Source organism: Nicotiana tabacum, chromosome 11 (genome assembly GCF_000715075.1).
Source record: "Nicotiana tabacum cultivar K326 chromosome 11, ASM71507v2, whole genome shotgun sequence".
NCBI classification, from domain to species: Eukaryota; Viridiplantae; Streptophyta; class Magnoliopsida; order Solanales; family Solanaceae; genus Nicotiana; species Nicotiana tabacum.
Genome location: NC_134090.1, coordinates 140,792,715 through 140,819,503, shown reverse-complemented (window position 1 = coordinate 140,819,503; position 26,789 = coordinate 140,792,715). Strand labels below are relative to the sequence as shown.

The 26,789-nt window shown below is 36.1% G+C and overlaps 1 protein-coding gene and 1 long non-coding RNA gene across 2 annotated transcripts; one reads left to right on the top strand and one right to left on the bottom strand.

Moving 5' to 3' along the window:
- Positions 1–348: 348 nt before the first annotated feature.
- On the top strand, positions 349–4,534 carry LOC142166381 (uncharacterized). Its single transcript, XR_012696783.1, has 2 exons — positions 349–906; positions 4,067–4,534. It is a non-coding gene; the product is annotated as an uncharacterized LOC142166381 (long non-coding RNA).
- Positions 4,535–5,848: 1,314 nt separating this feature from the next.
- LOC142166034 (uncharacterized) lies at positions 5,849–6,423 on the bottom strand. The gene is made up of 2 exons (XM_075224440.1): positions 6,210–6,423; positions 5,849–6,135 (listed from the first exon to the last, which is right to left on the bottom strand). The coding sequence occupies exons 1-2, from the start codon at positions 6,421–6,423 to the stop codon at positions 5,849–5,851; spliced, it is 501 nt and encodes a 166-aa protein (XP_075080541.1).
- Positions 6,424–26,789: the final 20,366 nt, after the last annotated feature.

The window sequence follows — 26,789 nt, the reverse complement described above, 5'->3', positions numbered from 1 at the left end:
GAATCAGGGAGGTCCAGCTAATCAGTTGTTGTATTCGAGTGTATTCGACTGTATTCATGGCGTGAAACATGGGATTACAGCTGAACAGATTATTGTATTCAACTGTATTCACGGCGTGAAACAGGGGATTACACTGTTTTAAACGGAAAGTGAATCAATTAACATAATAAACTCCTAATATAACTCAACAAACTCAATTATAACGCACAAATTTTGTATTTCCTTGTATAAAAAAGATTCTCAACCGAAAAATACCCCCAAAACATAGCAATCTTCAGATAAATTATATAATACATCTGAATACATAAATTATATTAATTAAAAAAACATATGAATATATTTATGGCATATAGCAAGACAGTGAATACAATGAAGTACATAGAATACAGCGGGATACATTGAAATACAATAAAAAAAAAGACAATGAATACATTGAAATACATGAAAATACAGCGTGATACATTGAAATATATTAACAGAAAATCAAATTGCTTAGCCCCAAACTCCTTCGTCTTTGTTCAAGAACAAATCCTAATTTCCGGCGAATCCGCCGTCGAGCAAAAACCCCGAATCTCACCAAAAAGGCCCTTCATATTCAATCAAGTGCCCTTCGTAACAGAAAATCAAGTTACTTCTGACCCTTTGTATTCAATCAAGTGCCTTTGTTCTCTTTTGAGCAGAGCTAGCACGAATCCTTTTCACAACACAAATAAAGAATCTGCTATTGCAGCAAATCTCCTCTTTCCCTTTGGGCAAAATTACAACAACCCATTATCCTTTATCCTCATTTCTCCTTACCTTTTTCATTACATCAATCGCACCATCATTTACCCAATTAAGGTTGCCGGAAAATCAAAAATTGCTCGCCGGAAAATCAAGAATCCTCCGCCGACAAGTGGTTTTCCGGTGAGTATTGCGATGATGGCTTTTGTGTTTAATATATTGAACGCTTATGTACAAGCTAGATGAGTTTCTCATTATGCTGACTTTAATTCCGATGAGTGATTTTGGCCCTCAGTTGTGTTTTTAGGAAATGGGGGAAGAGAATGACATGTATGAAAATAGAGAGAGAAAGAAAATAGTGTAACTGAATAGCGTATTTAGTGGCTTAGGGCTAGGAGGTAACCAAAATTAGATATTTTGCTATAGACATTAAAAGGTATCTATAGAATATAATTTTTTTAAATGGTATTTATTTAAAATAAATAAGGTGTTAACCTTTGCTACATGAGGTAAAAATTCCAAAATTTATTGAGGTGGCAGTTTTCATCCTACTTTTTTAAGGTATATTGTGTTAGTAAATCCTACTGAAGGGTAATGGGTGCCATTAACAAGGATGAAGATTGACCATATAAATTACTCTCAGTTTCAAATATAAAAGAATTTCAGATATTGGTAGTTCAAGTTCATAGATAGATGTATGAAATTAGGGGCTGCCAAGCTTAACTTCTGACATTCGAACTTATGTCTTTGAGACTTCAAACTCGCAAGTCTAAAGTTGATTTTGAAGAGGTTAAATTTACAAGAATTTTCTAAATTGGATCTTAAGTAGCGGTTCTCAAAGCGGCTAGTTATACACTTCCCCCTAGTTTATATGTCAATAGTTGTCCTACATTTCGTGCCTGCTCAAATAAAACAAAGAAAAACTTTCAAAAATCATTATGTTTTAGTGGTTATTAGCTAGTTGTAGCTATTATTTACTATATTATTTCCTATAGCTATGTTTTTAAAATTTTTAGAGTGTATTCGATGTATTTAAGCTACTGTATTCATGAATACAATAGCATTTCTAGACGTGAAATATGGGATTATAGCTAGACAGATTTTTGTATTCGACTGTATTCACGGCATGAAACAGGGGATTACAGCTAGACAGATTATTGTATTCGACTGTATTCGATTGTATTCACCATATGTATTTGTGAATACAGTAGCGTAAATAGCGCAATTCATGGTCTATTCAGCTATTTTTAAACGGAACGTGAATCAATTAACATAATAGACTCCTAATATAACTCAACAAACTCGATTATAACACACAACATTTATATTTTCAGTTATAAAAAATTCTCAATTGAAAAATACCCCAAAAACATAGCAATCTTTAGAGAAAATATGGTGAATATTTTTCCTAGCCGATAAATATAACAAACAGAGCAATTTGAATACATATATACATCTGAATACATAAATTATATTAATTAAAAAAATATATGAATACATTCATAGAATACAACGAGACAGTGAATACAATGAAATACATGGAATACAACGAGATACATTGAAATACAATGAAAAAAAGACAATGAATACAATGAAATACATAGAAATACAACGAGATACATTGAAATATATTAACAGAAAATTCAAGTTGCTCAACCCCAAACTCCGTCATCTTTGTTCAAGAACAACCCTAATGTCGTCTCATGAGCGGATGGAAATAATAATTCCCTCGGAATAGGAACCTCAATTTTCACTTTCTTCTTATCTACCACATCGTCTTCGCCGCCAATGATTTTCCTCGGAACATGAACCTAAATTTTCTGTTTGTTTCCATCGATAACCGGTGATACGACGTTGTTTTAATCGCCGGCAATTTTCAACGGAGGAATGGAATCAACCGGAGTTTTCATCATCATAAACTTCAAAACTTTGCAGTTCAAATCCATGGAAAAGAGATGAGATTCGAAACTGTACAAACAAAAATATCTTTGAGAAGCTCTGTAAAAGTAAGATGAAGGTGGAAGATGAGAGAGAAAGAGGAAGAATAGATATGGGGTAGAGGATAGGAGAAATTTGAGGGGATAGGAGAAATTTGAGTGGAGAGAGAAAAATAATACAATGCTTATTTTATGGCTTAAGGGTAGGAGGTGACCACAAATAGATATTTGGCTATAAAAATCAAAAGGTAATTATGGAATATAATTTTTTAAAAGGGTATTTATTTAAAATAAATAAGATATCAACATTTGCTATATGTGGTAACTAATCCTAAAAGAAATTGCACAAATGAGTGTTTTTTATGGCCCAAATTAAAATGGCTAATTGACCCAAATGATTGGCCCAACGTAAGAAAGTTCTTCTAACAAATTGGTTAAAATAGCACGGGCTAGCCAGTTTTCGGACTGGTCATTAAAAAATAGTCAACGTTTGCAAAATCATTGAAAAATAGCCACTATTTTGCTGCAATAGGGACCGATCTAGCATAATATACTGGAGATCGGTGCACCTGTGTATGAACTTCTAGCATATAATGCTGGAACTTCAACACACGGAAAGTTCCAGCATAATATACTGGAGATTGGAGCACCTGTGTATGAACTTCCAGCATATTATACTGGACCGGTATACTATACTGGAGTTCCAGTATACTTATGGTGGAACTCCATTATAATATACTGGAGTTCCAGTATACTTATGCTGGAACTCCAGTATATTATGCTGGAGTATTTTTCGGATTTTGAACAGTGTTTTCGTTCAGATTTATCTTTAATAAAAAGTGGCTAAATTTCGATTACTTTTGAAACTGTAACTATTTTTGAATGACCACATATAAATCTGACTATTTTTGAATTTCTCCCAACAAATTGGCTGAAACATGTGGCCCAAATCTGATACATACATAGTACTAACTAGTGTTTTAGCTCATGCAGGTTCTAGCCCTTTAGTGTAGTCTTTGCCTTAAACTTTTTTTTAGACAAACCAGTTGATGATATGATTGTTGGTTTTTTTTTTTTGTAAGGTGCGAATAGAAAATGCACGAATATTATCGCATATGGAATAAAGAAAAGAAATTTATTGCGCTTATATTGAAAAACAATTCTACAGTAACTTAAAGGGTTGGAAAGAAGATAAGTCCTCGCACCGTTATAGTCGCTCGACTTACATTCGAATTGCGATTTGTATTCGGATTTAGTCAAATATGATTGATAACTTAAAAGGTTGGGAAGAAGATAAGTCCTCGCATTATTGTCATCGCTCGGCTTAGCTTCGAGTTAGGATTCTTATGGTCAAATGTGATTGATAACTTTTGGACCAACAAATTCTTTATATTTTTATTTTGCAGATTTTATTTTATTTCGCGAGCACTTTATTTCTGAAAAGGCACCAAAAAGGATGCAACTTTTAGATTGCACCCTTTCATCTCACTTACAGCTTGTTTGGCCAAGCATATGGGAGAACAAAAGTACTTTTTTCCTCCAAAAAAGTACATTTTAAAAAATTTAAGCAGTTTGGCCAATATAGAGAAGTACTTTTGGCCAGCAGCAGAAGCAGTTTTTCTGCTTTTGGGGAGAAGCAGAAAATTCTAGCTTTTTCCAAGAAGCAGAAGCAGAAGCAGAAGTGAAAAATTAATTTATTCAAGACAAAACTATCCTCACCATAAATTTATATTTTTCAAATTATCCTTTACTAATTTAAGTTTTTTATTTTTATTTTTGTTTCTAGTTTTTATCATTCTTTTAAATTAAAGATATCATGTACATGAATCATATTGTAACTTTCTAAATTCTTTATTGACTTTTCTTATTTTTGATTTTTTTTGTGTGTAATGTCTTGTAACTTTCCAAATTATCTTTTTCTTTTTTCATACTAAAGCAAATTATCTACATCCTTCGTTGGATTATCAATTCTCTTCCTACAAATAATCATTTATAATTTCTTCTGTTATATGTTATTAGTTCTCGAATCTTTAAAACAGTTATCAAATCTAATTTGCGAAAATTACTTACAAATAGGTAATAAATTCACAACCACATCGCATAATCTATTTATATATAATTAAAAAAAAGCATCACGCATAAAGCCAAGTGGCAGCATGACAATAGGCCACTTAGCAATTTAGGACAAAGTTAGTAAGGTTAGGTAATACTATTTAGTTTCTTTCTGAATTTAAATTTTAATAAAATTAAATTATACATTATGTGTTGTTAATAACTAATTATTCTTTTTGAATTTGAATTTCAACATACTTAACTATTTTTTTTTACAAAAAAATTTATTTTTATATATTTAAAATTATTTCTATTTTACGCTCAATGCCATCTTTCAAGTTTGACACTTAGAATCATCTAGTTACAATTATCATGGGTACATAATTTCATTCGATGACATTCTTCTACCGATAAGGAATTCAGTTATTATGCTAATGAAGATATTACTGTAGAGATTGTGGAAGGAGTTGGGCCTTCGGATATTCCTTTAGAAATGCAAGGCAAGTCTTCTACTAATATGGAGCTTTGTGTGATAGACGTAAAGATGAAACTGTTGAGAAATATTATCATGTGTGAGTGACTTTATTTATGATTTCATGGTAGATTATCAATATATAGTAATTTGTGGAATAGACTTCTAATTCATACCGAATGCCGTATTTTGCTTATTCAAATCATGATGTAATAATAAGTAATTATACTAGATAATAATATATACTTTGGTATAACTATATATGTAAAATTAATTTAAATCTTTAATATGTTTTTTTTTGGTAATTAAATCATTGTATAACCACAAAAGTAAATATTTATAAAGCAGTAGGTCTTCTCAACCTGACTTCCTTACTAGAAAAAAAACCCAACTGACTCTCTATCATACTATATTCTAATATCTTCTATATGATTTCTATCTGACTACCTACTCAATAATTATATTTTGTTAATAAGACACAAGTATATCCCTCAGCTCTAATATTGCACATGCATACTGCTCTCCTTGCAAGAATATCCCATGTTGTTGCTTTTTTCTCAAATATTCTTGCATTTCTTTCAATCCACAACGTGTGTGTGTATTCTGCAAATACCATTTTGAGGATTCTGACCATTTGAGATCACTCTTTTGTCTTATGTATTATTCAATTTTGCCATTCTGACCATGAAAATATGATTGGTTGAATTTGTAACCATTTCATGAGCCTGCACCACATGTTTATGCCATATGAGCATTCTGCAAAGATATGCTCTCTTGTTTCCAGTGCTTGATTGCAAAAACAACATGTCTCATCCACTTGCACTTTCCATTTCTTCAACCTGTCAGTAGTAAGTAGCCTTTCATGCATTAACAACCACATTGTGAAGATTGCTTTTGGTCTAGCTTGGTTCTGGTACATTAGGTCTTTCCATGTAATCTTTGGCAACTCACCTAACATCTTCAAGTAGACTTTCTTAATCACTATCTTCTGATTAACTTGATTGTTGTGATACTTTCCATATTACCTCTTGCTCCAAATATTTTCCTCATCCAAGAAGCCTGTTTTGGTGCTTCCATATTGGCAAAGGATTGATCCTTTATATAATAACTATAAATCCATTTGATCCACAGTTTGTCTTTCTTGTTTGCCAACTCCCAACTTGCTTTTGTGATTGCTGCCTTGTTCCATATTACTAAGTTGATCAAGTTGAGTCTCCCTGTAGCTTTAGGTGCACACATTTTTCCCATGACACCAAAGATTTTTTAGTAATTACATTTTCTCTTGATCATACATAGCTTCTGCAATAAGATTCTATTGTTTTAACAACTTTAGCTGAGATGATGAAGATCTGAGCCCAATAAGCTTGAATACCAAAGATAACATGCTGTACCAACTGAATTCTGCCTGCATAAGATAGTTTCTTTGTTGTCCAAGATGATATTCTAGCCACTATTTTTTCAATAAGTGGCTGCCATTGCATAACTGAAAGCTTCTTTGTATCTAGTGGTATGCCAAGGTATTTGAAAGGCAATGAACCTTGGCTATAACCAATCTTGTGTTGTATCTCTTTTTGTACCTCCAAGTTAACTCCTCCATAGTAAATAGAGATTTTAGCTAGATTAGCTTTAAGCCCAGATGTTGCTGAGAATATCAGGAATCTATCATGCATCAATGCAACTGATGTAGCATCTCCCCTTGCAAAAAGCAAGAGATCATCCGCAAAACTCAAGTGAGTTATATCTAGCCTTGAACACATAGGATGAAAGTGAAAAGTTTTTTCCAGCTTCAAATTCTTCAAGTTTCTGCTAAGGTACTCCATTGCTATAGCAAACAAAAAGGGGGACATTGGGTCCCCTTGTCTCAATCATCTAGCTGCATCAAAAGGTCTAGTTGTTTCTCCATTAATGAGTACAGTGTAGTTTGCTATTGTAACACATTTCATAACTCATCTAATGAACATAGTAGGGAAACCCAATTCTTCTAGCATTTGGTGCAGATATCTCCAATCCACTGTGTCATAGGCCTTTTGAGTATCCACTTTGATGAGGCATCTTGGTGAAATGTTCTTCCTTGAATAAGCTTTGACCAATTCATGAGCAAGTATAATATTGTCTACCACCTTTCTACTTGGAATGAATCCTGCCTGTGTATCTGATATAATAGTAGCAATTACTTTCTGAATTCTGTTGGCTAGAATCTTGGCAATGAGCTTATATAAAACAGTACAACAGGCTATTGGCCTATATTCTTTGATGCTTGAGGGGTTACGAACTTTAGGGATAATTGTAATAGCTGTACAATTGACTGCTCTGTATAACTTCCATGTATAAAAGAATCCCTTTACTGCTTGGCATATTTTTGAGCTTATGATAGACCAACTTTTTTTGAAGAACAAAGCATTATATCCATCTACCCCTGGTGCTTTATTATCTCCAATAGCACACAATCCTTCATAAAATTCTTGATCAGTGACCTCAGCACATAAGTTGATCTGCTACATATGATTGAGTACTGGTCCATTCTTCATTACTTGTTTATTTACTGTAGGTAATTGACTTACAATTGAGCCCATCAAGGATTTGTAAAAATTAATGATCTCTGCTTGTATCTGCTGCTGATCAGTTATTTTATCCCCAAAGCCATAAACTAACTCTGTGATGACTTTTCTTTGTCTTCTTTCCTTCATAATTGCTGAAAAGTACTTAGAATTTGCGTATCCTAACCTTATCCATTTTGTCCGAGCTTTTTGTTGGAGAATGTTTTCTTCTATTAATGACTATTTTTCCAGCTTCTCTAAGGTTTGTTTTTCCTCAGTTGCTAGATCATCTGAATAACAAGTTGACATTTGAGCTTGAATCCCCTGTAGTTGGTCTCTTGCTAGTTCCAGTCTTTCTTTGATACCATTGAATTCTGAGTTGTTAAGCTGCTTCAGTAATGGCATTTAAACCTTTAGCTTCTGCCAAATATTCTTCATAGGATCAGAATTATAGTACTCTTTCCATGTCTCTTCTATCAGTGTCATGAATTTTGGATGATCAGCCCATACATTAAAGAATCTAAAAGGAATCTTTCTACCTGGTTCTAATCTCCTTATTGTTGTAACCATGGGAGCATGATCTGATATGAATGGTAGCCTGTAATCAACCTCCATGTGCCCATAAGTCTGCATCCATTTGTCACCCCCCTTTTTCTCCCTCCTCTTTTACGGGGAGGAAAAGGTCCGGGTTTTCGATATTTATGGGGGGTAATAACTCATTTTCTTTTGGGAATTGGGTATACTGAAGAGTCACCACCTAACGAATTATGGTGCGTTAGGGCACCTAAAGCGATTAACTCTTGGATTGGTTTGCATTACCAGAGCTTTAGGGTGAGGGCTCGAAATAACCTTGAGGGAAGGTGTTAGGAACCCCTCTTAGTCCACTACTGTGGGTCCCTGACCGAATTTATATTTATAAATTAGTCCTTTAACATATAAGTAGTTGAAACAAATAAAGCATGTTGGCATTGTATGACTCAAATAATAAAACACAGAATTTGAACAAGTTGTGCGCATAAAAAGAAAGTAAAGTTTTTAAGCAAAGGGAATTTGGGAAAGAGGGGTCCAGGTTGGTTAGCCTACAAGACCACCCCACGCAATGTCTGGTAAACACTTCTCAATGAGCGGCTACACATGACATTAGTGCGTAGTCATCATATTCTGTTCTACCCAAGTCCCTCCCCTTGGTCATAGCCTAAAGCATTCTAATACCCTTGACAATGTCCTACGCGTGCACTACCCGTCCCTTCCTTGTGGTCCTGGGGATTTTTTAGGACCTCAAAAGCTAGGCAGTTTTAGACAACCCCTAAGGTGCTTAAAAGGAGAAAATTCTAGGCGACATGCAAGAACAATTTAGGACTGCATATAAATCAAGTTAGAGGCTCATAGTTACCTCCTCAAGCATATCACATAAGTGCACGTCTTCAAACAATATTTAAACATTTAAGAAAACAAATCCTAGAACATGATATCTAAGTGAGCAGAGGTTATAAAGTACTGAATTAGGCCAATATGTGAAGGATCCTATTTAACTTGCCTACTGATTAGACCTGTTAAATCTGAACAACTTCAAGTAGTAGAAACAGTTTCAGAGTTGCAGAATTTAAAATCGCCCTATAGGCTTGCCTAAATGCAGAATAGTGATGTCCTAAGAGCATAACTACGTTGATATAGTAAAGCAGTGGGCAGATTTTAAAAACGGACTCTTGAATTCTTATAGGCATGCTTTCTAATAGTAAATTAGGGCAGTATTCGAAAAAATTCATTTAAGGAAAACAAACCACTGATTAGACCAGTTTCGAAGTGAACTAACAGGAATTGAACTGACTTATTTGAACTAAACTGATTTTAGATTTATAGGCAGAATTTCTGATGTTGTTCCCTATTAGAATGATATCTAGTTGTTAAGAGCGGATGTTAGAAACTTGTAGGCATGATATTTAATGAAAACAAATGTAATTACCCGTTATAATAGAAGTTGAACTGGATCACATTCTATAGACATGGTATCTACTTGAAGTTGATTTTAAAACCTATAGACATGATTTCTATTATTGGAACCACTTGAAACCTATAGGAATGATTTCTAACATGGTAAGGCAAACATAGCAAGTATAAAATCCTATAGGCATGGTTTCTACCCATATTACCCCACAAATGTGTAACTACCCACCCCTTTTTCACTAATTACCCCAATATTCGTTTACAAATTATTACAACCCAGATGAATGAATTACATAAATAGATAAAAAAAAAAGAAGAAGTCACATTATAGGGAGCCTGAAGAAGGCCCAAGTGATTTTTTAAACCTCCAATAGCCTCAATGCCAATTTCATACACAATATCATTGTCTAGGTGCGTCAGAGTTCCCTAAGGATCTCAAGGATCCCGGGTAGTGCTCACACCTAGACTTTGTAACCAAATTAAGTAAGTGTAGTGTGGAAGGGCCAACCTCAGTGTGCCAGAGTTCAGAGGGATCTCAAACGGATCCCAAGGCAGTATACATACTGGAAGGGGCAGAACCTAGGGACTTAGGAGTAGAGTGAGAGTGCTTGACATAGTTTGAAAGGGGTTTTAGTAGGAAAACAGTGTTAAAAGAGATTTGCTTGAAATAGTTTTGTAAAAAAAACATAGGGAGTTATTAAATAAGACAATTTTGAAAAGGGTAAGTTGACCAACAATCAACAAACTAAATACAGAACCAGAAGAGGTTCATCAGCACTTCAATACATGGAATCAAATAGGTACACATATTCACTCAGGGGTAATGGGGATTTGGGGTAAGTATAAGGCACATAGCAAGCACAGATGCACATAGGTACAGAATCAGAGAAGCCTTGAAAGGGGTTCAAGGGATTCTAAGGTACAACATAGACTTCAGAGTTAATACAAAATCAAACAGACTTAATATAGCCAACTACTTTACACAGGAATGTGCATGCCAGAAATCAGAGAAACATAGTCACATTGGGGTATACTAGAAAGGGATTCAGGAGCAGGATAATCCTAAGGGGGTATATTCATAAGCATGTAGTGAAGAAGACAGTGAAGTAGATATGTTAGTTGCAGATTGAACAACAAAACCATAGATAGAAGCATATTGGAAACATGACAAATTGAAGTAGTAGGAGAAGCATATTGTTTTGGGACTTGAATTGAAATTAGAACATACCAATAAAGAGATAGTAAACACAAAGTGAAAGAGAACCCAATAGTTAGCCTTGGCTTGCAGCCGGCTAACTTAGAACAGTAGTAAGTAACACAAAAGAGAGCAGAAAGCTTTGACTGTGAGAGAGAGGTTTTTGACCAATGTGTTCGTGTGTTGTGTTAATAAAAAACAGGGTACTTATAATTTGAAAATAGGTAGAAAATAAGGCAAGAATCAAAGTTCAGTAATAATTATGGAACCATGTACTAATTAGAATCAAATCAATGCAAGTACTCCCTTAATTAAGGGGTAATCAACCAACGGTAAAGAGCATGACATGTTTTAAGGAAAGAAAATCAAGTAAGACATTAGGTACGAAATAGACAATTAGGGGTAAATACACAATGGTTCAATTAAGGAAACAGTTAGTGAAGAATCAACAAATAACATGGTTAACCAAATAAGGTAAGAAAACTAAATAAGGTTGCAGAATATGGAAATAATCAAGAATCAGCATATAGCAAATCAGTGAATCAAGGACTCGAAATAATACTGATTTAAGGAGAATAACATAGGTTCCTATGAATAAGCAAATAAGCCAAGTTTAAATAGGAAGAATCGGAGGTCTAAAGGAAAGCTTTTCAAATCAAGCCAAGAAACAGGGAACTCAGAATCAATCAAAGAAAGAGTAATGAGTCAGTGTTTAGCATAAAAACAAAGTGAGACAAGGATAACCAGAGGTCGACACATAACTCTAGCAAGCACGAAAGTTAAACAATATTGATTCGATGAGAGAGAGGCAAGTCTTGAACAGTTAAGATGAACACAAACACATAAAATCGATGTAAGTTAGGCTAAGAAACTCATTTGAAACATATTCAAGGCAAGATGGTCACAGAATACTCAAAAACGAGAACCGGTCAGTCATGCTGATACGCAGAACCAAACGAAGAAACCTAAAAAATTAGGGCTTTCAGCATATACGAGTTAAAGATGTAGTACAATCATAGAATCAGTCAAAATGTGTAATAAATAGAAGTTTAAACACAATGAATCAGTTAAACAAGGTTTTAAAAGAAGTTCTGAAACCCTAGTTTTTTAGAAGAAGGTGAAAAATACTTGAAATCCACGATTCTTGTAAAGAGTCTCAAGGGCAGTGTAAAACATTAAAGAAACAAACTCAAATCGTCCTAGATCTGTACAAATCTAGGAGGTGTAGAAAAGAAATTAGGGTTTCGAAAAAACCCCGTATAGAGATGAAGAAACCTGTCTAGAAACCCAAGGATCGTAGCAAATACAACATGATTTTGCTTGAAATAACACTAGAGTAGCCAAGAACAGGTGGGTGATGAAGCCTAGATGCAAGTCGGCATGGCCTTGGGCCCTTAAGGACCTTAGAGAAGGCAAACATGGCATGAGAGAAGCCATTGGAGGCTTAAGAGACGATGAGAGGTCACTGGAGATGGTCGGAGATGGGAGGTCGGCGGTTGAAGATTAGGGTTAGGTTGAGAGTGTTTTCAGAGCAGAGAGGATCTTAGGCGGCGGTGTGTAGAGAAATGGTTAGAGTGGGGGTTGTTTAGAATTAAAAAGGGAAAGAATGAACGATGGCCGTTGATCTTTTAGATCAACGACCAGGATCTGATGGATTTTGGGTCGGGTAAGTGCATTTAGGGCCTGGGTCGGGTTATTTAATCTAAAATTGGGCTGGGATATTGGGTTGAATTGAGGCTAAAATTGAAATGCAATTTGGCTAGGTTTTAAATTGGCAATTTAACACTATATAATTTATAATAAATAATAGATAATTTCTAAATAATAATTTCGTGTACTAAGATGATTTAAAATATATATTTAACATTTTAAAAATATAGAAAATCAATTTTATGCATATAACTGTAATTATACATTAATAGTGCTAATATTGCAATTATATGCAAATTAGTTTTAAAAATATAAATGCAATTATAAAAAATGCACAAAAAACTATTTAAGCAATATTTTGGTATTAATATAGGATTTAGATGATTAAATTATCACAACAATAATTTGAAGGATAATTATTGGAAATTTTATAAGTGAAAAAGGAAGAAATAAATCAATTTAAAACCTTTTAAAATTATAGAAAAATTATAAAAACCTTGTGCATGCTTATATATGCCTATATATATATATATATATTATTTTGAAAGTATATATGTCTATAAAAAATATATAGGCAAAAATTGGGTATCAACACCATTCATCATTCCCTATGACTCTATCAATCTTGCTATATACTTTATCTACCCCTTGTTATTTATTTAACCAAGTGTAGAAATTTCCCTTCCAAGGTAACTCATTCAAATTTAACAACTACATACATTCTGAGAAGTCTTGTATTTCATTCTTTGTAACTGGCTTGCCACAAATCATGTCTTGTATTGTTAAGATAGAGGAAGTCTCCCCATATGATCCATGGCATATTGCTCTGTGGTTCTAAGTCTTTCAATTGTTGCCATAATGGTTTCCTATTCTCATTGGTGTTGAATCCATAAACCACTGTCGTGAAGCATTTTATTAGATTTTGCCTTCCAACAACTCTACAATGTATTACTTGGGCAGATTTTTCTAGGACTGTCATATCATAATCTTGAGGGTCTCATAGAACCCAAATCCTCTTATTTAGTGCATAATCATAATTGTAATTTGCCTGCCAACCTGGTGCCACTAGATGAGTTATCTGCTCTACCTTATCCTTCTTTATTCTAGTCTCCACTAAGCCCATTAACTTTATGTTATTCTCTTTTATATAGGTACACAACTCCTTTTGTTTGTATCTCTTGTTGGTACCTCTTATATTTCACACCATCCAGGACATCATATATGTTGAATTTGGCCACCTGTGATAGGTGGTTTCAAGTTAGCTATCACAGCTAGACTTGCTTGTTGTTGTGGTCCTTGTTTCACAGGTGACAGAATTGCTTTAGCATAAGTCATTGGAACACCATTGATCTCCACTACAATCTTTCCCTTTTTCTAGTTGTCTTTGTACACCTTCTTTTATTTGCTGCTGATCATCTGTGCTTTCTACTAGCTTAGAAGTACACTCTACTTCCTTGCTTATTATGTCCACCTGTTTTTGACTTGCTTCAACAGTGGGAGCCACTGCTGATTCTTTAGCATTCCATATTTGTTTCACTGGTGGAGGTGTCCTCTTTCTAGGCTGAGGGTATTGTTTAACTCCTTCGTTTGGAATTTTTCCACAGTCATGTCCAGTTTTTAAGCATTTATCACAGAACTCTGGCTTCCAATCATATTTAACATCTTGCTCAAATATCACCCCTAAATCATCCATAACTGGTATCTTGCTTGGCAAAGGCTTGATGACATTTACTTCAATGAGGATTCTAGCAAAGGAGATTCTCGTTTGTTTGGCAGTACACTCGTCTACAAACATTGGAATTCCAATGGTACTTGCTATTCTACTCAAAGAATTATCACTCCAGCAATTCATGGGTAGCTTGGGAAACCTTACCCATAGAGGTAAATCTATCATGAATTATGCAGCAAAATCAAACTGTGGAGACCATTGTTTCATTATCAATGGCCTATTGTTTACTGTATATGTCCCGACACATATAATTTCTTTCATATCCTCCAATGATTGAAATCTCACAATATAATACCCTTCATCATGATAAAATAAATCTGGCATGGCAACTGTGTTCCACATCTGATTTATGTACCTTTTCATGTAGTTATATTCAGGTTTTTCACCAAGGATATATACTATTAAGGCACACTTCCATTTCAAATTTCCCTGCTCAATTTCTGTTTTCTCAAGCTTAGCCACTAGGTTCCCTTCTATGATTTTCGAAGTTATATAACTCAGACTCACACCATTAGCAGCAGATCTATTACCTGTGAGAATTCCAGCTCAAGTAGACTCCTTAGGAACCACTATAGCTGGATTTTGTTCCTTGTTCATCAATGGAACAGTAGCAGCAGCTATTGCAGGAGGGGGCACCTGAGTTATATTTTCCTGCTCCTTGCTCTTCAATGGAACAACAACTTCACGAATAGAGGGAGGGTGATGTTTTCTCTTAAATCGACATGCATAGAGATTGGGCTTTGATTTTCTCTCTTCTGTTGCTGACTAGCTGATCCTGAAGCTTCTCCATGGTAGATCAGTGCGAAATTGCCAGATCTAGCTTGCATCTTTGAAGTTCCAGAAATGGACCCCATAACCTTTGTTGAGGTCCTTTCCATGGAATTTAGCTTAGGAATTTTATCATCTACTCTGATTTGTTGTTTCCTGGGATGTACGCGAGCCTTCTTTCCAGCCATAGCTTGGTCGGCGCACGTCAGCTTAACATACGCCGAGAGGATTTAATCTTTAATATGTTTGTTTACTTTATGTTTTATATTTTAATTAAATAAAATAAAAAATAATAAAAGTCTCTTATGATAAATATTTGAGTTTATTTTTCTCTTTAAAAGAATTATAAGACCTTGGTACTATCCTTTTTGGTAATTTAACACTCAAAAGTACTTTTAGAAAGATTGGTCAAACACAATTTGTTTACCAAATGTTGTAAAAAGTACTTCTTAAATGAATTGGCCAAACACAAACTATTTTTTTCCAAAAGTACTTCTAAAAAAAGTATTTATGAAAAAAAAGTACTTTTCAAAATAAGCAGATTTTGGCAACTTCGCCAAATAGGCTCTTAATCTGATATAATCATTCTTATCTGAGAAGAGAAGTATGCATTGTCTCCACTTAAGTTTGTTGGTTATAAATGCAAAGGCCTTGCCTTTGATCTTTTCACTTGTTTTTATTTTTTAACTTTTTTGCATATTTTCAAAAATACAATTTGCTGGAATTAGGGGTATAAAGGAAACCGAAAAAATGCACCAAACTAATAATTCGAGTCAAACCGAGAAAAAAAATTTGACTATGATTTGGTTTGGTGTTGGAAAAAAAAGCGACCATAATTGGTTTGGTTTGGCTTTTGCTAAAAAAAAGTCAAATCGAAACAAAACCAACCCAACACTACATGTATAGAAGTTCTAAATATATTTAATACATAAAATTATTTATTGTAGTGTAGTTTATAAATATTCCTTAAGCTTTTCATAATTTCATCTTTTACGTGTTATTTCAAGCTTGGACTTATAATTTTTATATGCTCTAATAAGTTTTATAGTCCATAAATTTTATTAATTCAAATAAATCCCAAACCAAAATTAAATTAATATTAATATTAACAAAAGGCATTAAATTCAATTGTACTAGGAATGACAATAGTGTTCGATATCTATTATTTTTTTAGTTTTTCCGTGGTTTAGTCAAAATGCAGAACTTATATTTTTTTAGTGTTTAATCATGTAAATTATAGTACTTATTAATTGTACTTATTTAGCAATTTAATAATTTTAGATTATTTTTATTTTTATTATGACTTATTAATAATATTTATTTTATGCGATTTTATTATATTTATTGTTGAATATTTTAGTACAATGCATGGCTCATCTCATAATTTGTTATTTTTCTTGAAAAACACCTTATATAGCTATGTCTTATTAGGATTAAAGAAATATTTGAAGACCAAATTCTATATTTTGTGCTATGAAGACTTAAAAAAAAATTCAAAAATCCAAGAAACCCGAGATTAAAAAATTTGACTTTTATTGGTTTGGTTTGGTCTTTAAATTTAATAACCCGACACAATTTGTTTGGTTTGATAATTGAAAAACTCGAACCAACTCGACATATGTGTACCCCTTGGCTGGAATTTAAAGCACCGTTATGCCAACAAAGGTATATCTATTTTATCTTGGGAAAACAATTAAACACCTTAGATTCTGTAAGGAGATAAATCTTTTTAAAGGACACATTTTTGTTGTTCTGGTTATTCTTCTTTTTGACCGTTTCGAACACAGTTTATAGCAATTATCTCCCATAATCCGTCATAATTTGAATAGAAGTAAATAACTTAACAAAGATTTTTTGCGTTGTATTTACTAATCTCGTGTGTTATATTTCATAGATCAAAAAACATATAACTAAACGAATATTTGTAGTAGGCAATAAAAATGGGAATCTTACATAAATGTCCCAAATAAGTTATAATTTACGAATCTCTAATCATTAATTATACACTTACTAAAACTAGCCAAGCACCTAAAAATTGAAAACCCAAATAAATAAGGTTCTTTCTCTCCAAGAATCACACACAAAGATCTTCTTTCATATTTTTAAGCATGATCAACAACATTAGATGCAAGACGTAAAGGAAATTTCATGAATGAGGTAGCAAATAAAGCAATGGAAATGCAAGAAAAATATATATATAAGATTCCAAAAGTCTAAGCAAAAAAGGATAATTTTCAACAGGTATGGTTGAAATTCATTGAAAACAAATATATGAGTCAATATACAAATTTTGGGGAAGATTGGAGCTGACTTGGACTGATTTGGTATCAAAATTCGTAGTTAAAATCGAGTTAAAAAATTCTTCTGCGACACATGTATCAAACACGTATCACGTATGTATCATACACAGAGGTATACATGGATATACATGTGATACACATTTGATATAAATATGATACATATGTGATACACAAATGATACACGGTGTGATACACATATTTTTATTTTATCTACTATGAATTTTCAATTCAAACCACCTCAGATTTCAGCCAAATCATCTCAAAACTGAGATTCAAACTCCTTAAGATGTACCTAATCTCATAACACTCACTCAAAAGAACGCAAAAAATTAACTTTTTTTGCTACAAATAGCTAATTAGCTAATATTGATAACATTTGGCTAATATTAGTAATATTTAATGAATTGGTCAATTTTTGTAATAAACTACTTATAAATGGACATAGTGTATAGGTCAAAATCCGCCCTAAATATATTTAGGTCGAGATAACATTACGGGAAGGATCCTCAAATCGTGATTTATTAAGATGGTCCGAGAAACCGCACAGCCTGTGGTCGAGGAGTCGATGAGAGCCGCAGTCAAGGCATCAACAAGGATCGAGGTCGTGTACCGACGATAGAGCTGTAACAGCTAGTTTTCAAGATAGGATCTTAAAGAAAATATTTTAGTAGATATTCTCTATATTTGTACTATTAGGATTCTTTAAGAATGTGTCCCATATAAAGAGAAAAAGGGACAGTGATAGAGGGACGATTGACATTCATTTGTAAGAAAAGCACTTTGACAAAAAACCTTCGGTCTTCACTCGATACAAAAATCTACTTTTCACTGAAATTCTTATCTACACTTTACCATCAAATCCGAGAAACCCTAGACTATTCTAGAATTTGTCTTTTAATCATTATCAAGTGAAAAGTTCATTTATTCCACCCTTTATTGATTGAATAATTTTCCTTATCTACTTAAATGCCATTTATTATTGTACATTGAATATTACATGTTACACCATTATTTCTGATTTTTAGAGCATTTATCACGTGGTGCCATTACTGTCCATATAAACAGTTATCAATTGCTTCTTTTGAAATTAAGATCTAAGGATATTATTGTTAACTAGAATTAACCCTTGTTTACATAAATTTAGTTATTTGAATAAAGATTTATACTTTTGGTCAAATAATTTGGCGCCATCTGTGGGGATTTTTTTAGTTAAACTTTTACTATCCTCTAGATCTACAACTAACGCATGTCACTAACATCACAAAACCCAAGATCTCCTTTCTTTCTGTGTGCAAAATCTAACATGGCAGGTAACTGAGAAGAAAGGATGAAGATAACAAGTGAATTCCTGACCAACCTCATAAATGTCATCAACGAGAGCTATGAAATGGCGGGTGAAGACATGGCGCCCAGTGCGTCCCCTAGGCGAGACGGGTCACCACCCCCACACTACAGCATAACAAAACCCCGTGGTAAAGGAGCCTCTATGTCTGTAGAAGAAGGGGCGCCCCTAGCTGTCAAAAAGCTCCTCGAGGCGTGGTTGACTGATACGCTGACAAGCATCCTCAACAAACCCACTCCAGGATCTACTGTAGAAACCGTAAGGACTGGCACAATACAACAAATGGACGAGCAGCGTAATCAACCACCCCTTCTATCGATAGGTATAACTCATAATGTTGTCAATAATGCAGGTGACGACTCCATCGCAGCCATCCTAAAAAGGATGGAAGAAATGGAGAATGAAAACAAGGCGTTCCGAGATCAGATGAAAGAACATCAAGAGCGGGTTGATAAAATACCAGGCCCCCCCTAACTATTGCCGAAGAGAGACGCCGGCTGATTCGTCGAGTAGCCATACCGTGATGATGCAGCCCCGCATGCCATACCAAAAACCTTCAAAATGCCGCCCTACCTCAAGATATACAGCGGCATGACCGACCTTGAAGATCATGTGACTCATTATGTCATTGCCGTGAAAGGTAATGACCTCGCCAAAGAACAAGTGACCTTCATTTTGCTGAAGAAGTTCGGCGAAACCCTCACAGGAGGAGCATTAACATGGTATTCACAGCTACTAGCACGCTCCATAGAAACTTTCGAAGAAATGACCGACAAGTTTGTGACGGCCCATGCTGAAGCCAAAAAGGCTGAAGCGAGAGCAAACGACATATTTTCCATTAAACAGTCCCTACAAGAGGGACTAAGGGACTTCCTTGCCCATTTTCAACCAAGTAAGGATAACTTTGCCAAACATATCCGAAGGGATGTCGGTCGTAGCTTTTCAGAATGGGCTGAGTAGGTATGGTTCAAGAGCAACTAGGAAACTATTGAATTGATTGATGAAATATCCCCCAACTACTTAGGACGAAATCCACAACGCTTATTGTGCCAAGTCTGAGCAGATGAGGATGACCTTAATGGACCAACTCATTGACTGACCTTGGTACAGGTCGAATCCAGAAAAGATAAAAGAAACGACGCTAGAAGGGATCATGCAATTCCATGACTTAACAGAGAATGACATCAACCATATGTCAGAACGGCTGTTGTAGCCTCCCCCCACTACGAAGAAGGCCCGTCCAGACCAAGGACAGAAACTCATCGGAACAAAAGAGGTATGCCCCCTTTATTATCCGCTCACAATTTTCGTGTGTCACCTATAGAGATAGTTTACTCTCTGGAGAAGCTCGGACCAAAACATAAAGTGGCCGCCGAAGTTGAGATTGGATCCGATACCAGAAAGTCTGATGCCCTCTGTGAATTCCACCAAGAACGAGGGCAGAAAACTGAAGATTGCATAGCCCTAAGGCAGCAAGTTGTGTACATATTACGACAAGGGCACCTCAAAGAGCTGCTAAGCGATAGGGGAAGAAACAACTTCGCCAGAGGATGAGAACACCAAAGACTGCCAAAGCCACCCTCACCAGCTCGTACCATCCACATGATCATCGGCAGCGGTGACGACGCCTCAATCAATAGCATAAAGTTCACCACTACCTACAAACTCAAGCGATCAATCACCCGCGAACAGTACAACGAACTCGAAGAGAGTATCATCTTCGACAAGTCAAATGCAGATAGTTTGAATTTTCCTCATAATGATGCCCTCGTTATTACTTTACAAATTTTAAATACTGATGTCAGATGCATTATGGTAGATAATGGGAGCAACGCGTGCATTATCCATTCTCCAGTACTTACCCAAATGAAACTCGAAGATAAGATAGTATCGCACTGCATCACACTAACTGGTTTTAACAATGCAATTGAACGAACATCCAGGGAAACTACACTCTCTATTTTGGCGAGTGGCATAACTCTAGAAACTACATTCCACATCACGGACCAAGATAACGCCTACAACGCCATAGTGGGATGACTATAGATACAGCCCATGAAAGTCGTCCCCTCCAGCCTGTAACAAGTCATCAAATTCCCAACTCCATAGGGAATATTCAGTATACGAGGAGAATAACGTACATCCCGGGAATGCTACCGTATTGCTTTAGATAGCACGACCACCCAACAAAAAAAGTACAAAGAAAAAGAAGCATAGCAATCAAAAGGGTCGAGGTTAGAGCATGATGGGATCGGGGACGACATCAAAGACCCCGATACGGTTGAAGCTGTAGGATGGACCATAGAAGACCTCGACCCCGTTCAATTGGATCTTTAACGACTATAGCAAGAAGGCCTATATCGGTTGCAAACTTCAAGAGAGAAGTAAATTCAGTTGATTCTTAACAGCTAACGCAGATTTGTTTGCTTTTAGCCATGCAGATATGCCAGGCATCCCAAAGGAAATCGCCACGCACAAACTGAACGTCGACCCATTCCACCCCCAGTGAGACATGTCAGGCGTAAATTCAACTCCAAAATTAATGATGCAATATGTGTGGAGGTGGAAAAATTGTTATAAAATGGTTCCATAAGGGAGTCAAAGTACCCCAAGTGGGCCTCCAACATAGTCAAACTAAAAAAGAAGAATGGAAAATGACAGATTTGCGTGGATTTCACAGATTTGAACAAAGCATGCCAAAAGGATTTGTTCCCGTTGCCTCACATCGACTAACTCATCGATGCAACGGCCAGGCATAAGCTACTAAGTTTCTTGGAATCTTACTCAGGCTATAATCAGATCCTCATGGAAGAAGAGGATCAGGAAAAAATCACATTCATCACTCACCAAGGAACGTATTACTACATGGCCATGCCCTTTGGACTAAAGAACACGGGGGCAAATTATCAAAGGTTGGTGACAAGGATGTTCAAAGATCGGCTCAGTAAAACAATTGAGGTATATATAGACGACATGCTGGTCAAGTCCAAAAGGGGAGAAGATCACATCGATCATTTGAAAGAAACTTTCGACATACTCAGACGGTATAGAATAAAACTGAACCCGGAGAAGTGTGCGTTCGGCGTAGCCTTAGGAAACTTCCTGGGTTTCCTGGTATCACAGCGAGGGATCAAGGTCAACCCTGACCAAATCAAAGCCATTGAAGGGATACCATAACTCTTGACCACCAAAAAACAGGTCTGGAGGTTGACTGGCCACATTGCCGACCTATCGAAGTTCATCTCGCGATCATCGGATAGATGTCATAAATTCTTTGGTGTACTTAAGAAAGATAACGGCCTCCAATGGACTTCTGAGTGCATCCAGGATCTGCGGGAACTAAAGGCATACCTATCGTCGATGCCCTTGCTTTAAAAACCAGATCCGATAAAGCGTCTCCTCGTTTACCTAGATGTATCCGAGGTAGATGTAAGCGCAGTCTAGATCGAGAAAGCAAAGGTACGCAATCTCCCATCTATTACATTAACAAAATACTAGTCGATGCTGAGATAAGGTACCCGCACCTCGAGAAATTGGTTCTGGTCTTAGTCGTAGCTTCACGAAAGCTTAGACCATATTTTCAATGTCACCCCATCTCGGTTGTCACAACTTTCCCCCTAAGAAGCATTTCACATAAACCTGAACTATCGAGAAGGATGGCAAAATGGGCCATCGAGCTAAGCGAGCACGATATCACGTACCAGACGCGAACGACGATAAAGTTACAAGTACTCATTTATTTCATCATCGACTTCAGCGCAAAAATAATGCCTAAAGTCTAAAGGGAAGCCATCCAAAATTTCCCCCAAACACAAGACCTCTGGGTCCTATACACCGATGACGCATCTAACACGCTGAGGTCCGGACTGGGACTCGTACTTGAAGTCCCAATAGGCGAAGTAATTCGCCAGTACATAAGGTGCCCGGATATGGCGAACAGCGAGGCCGAGTATTAGGCCGTAATTGTAGGCTTGAGACTAGCGCTCATGTACGGGGCAAAACGGGTGAAACTACATTGTGATTCCCAACTCGTAGTCAACCAAGTCACAGGGACTTTCCAAATCAAGGAACAAAGATTGCAAAAATACCAAACCAAAATCTGCAAGCTATTTCCCGAGTTCAACAAATGCCAACTCGACCAAATCACGAACATAGAACGCCGAGGCAGATGGCCTAGCTAAATTAGTCGCAGCCACCAAAAGCATCACAACCAGAGACAAAAACACGGTCCATCTCCTCAACTCATCACTAGACCAAATGGATGTAAGAACCATAAACTTAACTTCGTACTAGCGCAATCATATTATTGCATACTTGCAGGACGACACACTCCTAGGCGATGAAAAAAAGTCTAAGAAACTGAGAATTCAAGTGGCCAGATACAATATCCTCCACAATGACCTATATAAGAGAACTTACATCGGCCCTTTAGCAAAGTCCTTGGGTGCAAACAAAACTCGGCACGTCCTTGAAGAAGTCCACGAATGCCATTGCAAGGCTCATTCCGGCAACCGAGCACTGGTTAGATGCCTCATACGAGCGGGATATTGTCACGACCCAAACCGAAGGGCCGCGACAAGAACCCGGTGCCTTACTCAACCGAGTACCAATGCAACATATCTTTCTTATCATATTATCATGAGTAAATGAGCCAGAAAACCCGTCATGAGATAACAAGAATAAAACATAAGGGAATACTCAACATATGAAGAGCCAACATGATATACAAACTTATATAAGTGACATACGGGCTTATAAGGCCGACATGACCATTAGTAAACTCGAAACATAGGCCGACAAGGCCATACAAGTATCCATACACCTGATATCTGTCTACAAGCCTCTAAGAGTACATAAAATCATAAAGGTCGGGACAGGGCCCCGCCATACCAATCAATATATATCCAAAGCATACTGACCAAATAGGCAACTCCGGAGCAAGTGGAGTGCACCAACACCTTCGCTGAGCTGATAGCCTACTAGGAGGACTGTCAAGCTATCAATCGGGACCTGCGGGCATGAAACGCAGCGTCCCCGGGCAAAAGGGACGTCATTACGAATAAAGTACCGAGTATGTTAGGCAGGAAAGCATAAACAAGAATAGTAATGTAAAGAAAGAGATAGAGGAGATACAACCTGTAACATCTGAGTGCCTCTGGGGGTTACTGGTATGAAATGCATAATACATATATATACATAAACTTTTTAAAACATTCGCCTCTGTGGGCATCATCATCATCATATCGTACCCGGCCTCAAAGAGGACTCGGTAAAAGCGTATCCGACCATCATAAGGATCGGTAGAATCGTACCCAGTCACGTGGAGCTCGGTAAACCAACTGATCAGTGGTTGCACAATAGGTGCCGTACCCGGCCGACTATAGCGCGGCTCGGTAGAGTAAAATAGATACATATATATAATGCATGCTCAACTCATGGAATCACCTTCTAAATATTTTGGAGTGACTTAAGAGCACTATGGACATCCATACCCTCAATATGAACCTTAGTAGGATTCAAGGATCATACACACTTGCTTAGAATAATTTTATAAGGAAAGAACAACATGGACAACCTTATATGCTAGGAGTAGATCCGTTATGAAGTAGCGTATTCATTTCACTTTAGATCATGCCAAAAGAAAGAAGAAAGTGCCTTAACATACCTTAAACCCGTTGAGTCCTTAATCACTTCCAAGCAACTCTTCAAACAAGTCAACTAAATCTATCATAGTATAAGGAGATTCAAAATCAGTGTTGAGCAAAGGCTAAGTCTATAACTTAAGCTAGTAGCTCGTTTACGTAAATTTTGGCAACATCTCCCTTGTAACAATGGACTACTCCAATACCATATACAAACAACAATGACCAGAGCAATCCATGAATACATAATTATCAATATCAAGACACCATATAACCACAACAAGTCACAACTACATTACGACGAGCGGCAAGCTCCGATTGGAATCCGTATACCCCTTATCAATCCTTATAGACTTCTTACTTCAACATAAAAGTATCATTAACTTGATAATGAAGTCATTAATCAATGATTCCAGCCTTATACCATATATTTATAACAACGAAAATAATCCACAACTTCAACTATCCCCAACTAGCAACTTTATTCACTAGTTCATGTCTAGCCCATCCATTTAACTTAATAAATATCAAGATAACCTTAGGCACAAGCAATAACACAATATACATACCTCCTACAGCAACTTCAAGTCAAAATCCAAGTTATATTCATTTTACAACAACCCTTAATAGCAATACAACACCATAGAAGTGACTTAAGCTAATCCAAGTATTATCTTGTAGTTTATCATCCTAACAACTTAACCAACATACAAGCAAGCTTAAGCACAATTAGTAGGATGTTATACTCACCTTAGACAGCACCAAAAACTTGGAATTTCATCCAAATATAGCCCATAACAATCCTCAATGACAACACAACCTCAAAGAGGTGTTGTTCTTCACTAGAACTAAGTTTTGATGTTGAAATATGGTGTAATCACTTTGGAATCACTTCAAACCCTTGTGGTATATGTTTAGGAGGGTTAGGAGAAGTTTGGAGACGAATTGTAGTTGAAAAATGAGCAAAAATAGGCGTCCAAATCGTTTATAAATTGAAGTAGGTCAACCACCACCTAAGTGGGTCCCATTGGGAGCTGCTTGCGCGGTCTCGCGAAAACGCGAATATCTCTCTACTCCAATGTCGTATTGACAAACGGTTTAATGCGTTTAATGCGTTAGAAACTAAACTCGTAGACCTTAAACTAAACTCGTAGACCCCATGATTCCAAGTATATTCGGAGAAATTCTCAGATACATTTGACCTAAATTTCAGCAAATTTATGAATGTAACTTGTGATGACCTTTGCCAACTCTTGTTCCACCACAACTTGCTTGCCTTCAAAATGTAGAAAATGAATATCATACGACTAAAATAACTCATAGAATAACCTCCTTATCATGTTAATAATCCTAGTCTCACCCCAAAGTACATGTTATAACATTCGAAACTTGTCGACTTTCGACGAAACTTATTTTCTTCAATTGGTTTAGCTTCTAAGATTTCCAACCCTCTTGGTACTCGTTATTCATGATCTTAAATATTTGTAACCTCCAAGGTAACATGATTAACTTACTTTATTTGTTTCCAAATATAATCTCATTTTCGAGCTTACATCAATGACTTACGACGTACTCTCACGTATGAAAACTTGGGGTGTAACATCATTCCCCCCTTTGGAACATTCGTCCTCGAATGTTGACTGATGCGCTTATCAGTTTCATAAACTATGGCTCTTACGAATACTTTAATGCCCATCTTTCTATCTAAGCAACTGTTTTGTGAATAAATCCAAACGTTTGGGCATTCCCCCCTTTTAGGCCTCTTTGTCACACCATGACATGTGGTTGGAATTCTTCCAACATCGTAACATTTGATACCTTATGTCATGCAGTATGTACGACTGTGTCCTTGTATGAGCACCTAGCGATTCGTATTCTCTTTTTCCTCCATCTTTTAGTCAATCTCTAAGCCTCACTTTATGAACATATACAGAATTATGACAAGTTGTCCCTCTAGGCATCTATAGGTGTATTGATGTCTTTCGCTTGGTACTTTATCGAACTTAAGACTATTGCTATCTCTTGTTTCATAGCCTTGCATATCTATCCTTATGGATTTACTACATCTAGGTAGGTTATACTATACCATAAAACTTACTTCGTTTTATAATTACCGAGGCTTTGCTACCCAACTCCAGGTTACTCTCTCGCTGCTTATCCTATATGTATAAATCTAAGTCCTTTAGTGCTTCCTCATTATTATTCATCTAAGAATAACAAACAAATCTCATCTAGAACTTTGGAACTTGTACCCATCTATTGTTTATTCACCTTAATGTTGATCTATAATCTATCACTGATAACTTGCAACCTCTTACGTAATACACTGTCACTAGGGCTCACATCTTATCGGGGAACATATGAAGTGATTTTCTTGATCCACCTAGGGATAATACTATACTTCAATAACCGTATTTCATTGCATCCCAACGCGATTCATCTTATGGGGGTATTCTAATCCCGTGCAATTAATGAAATCCCTTTCTCGTTAAATCATT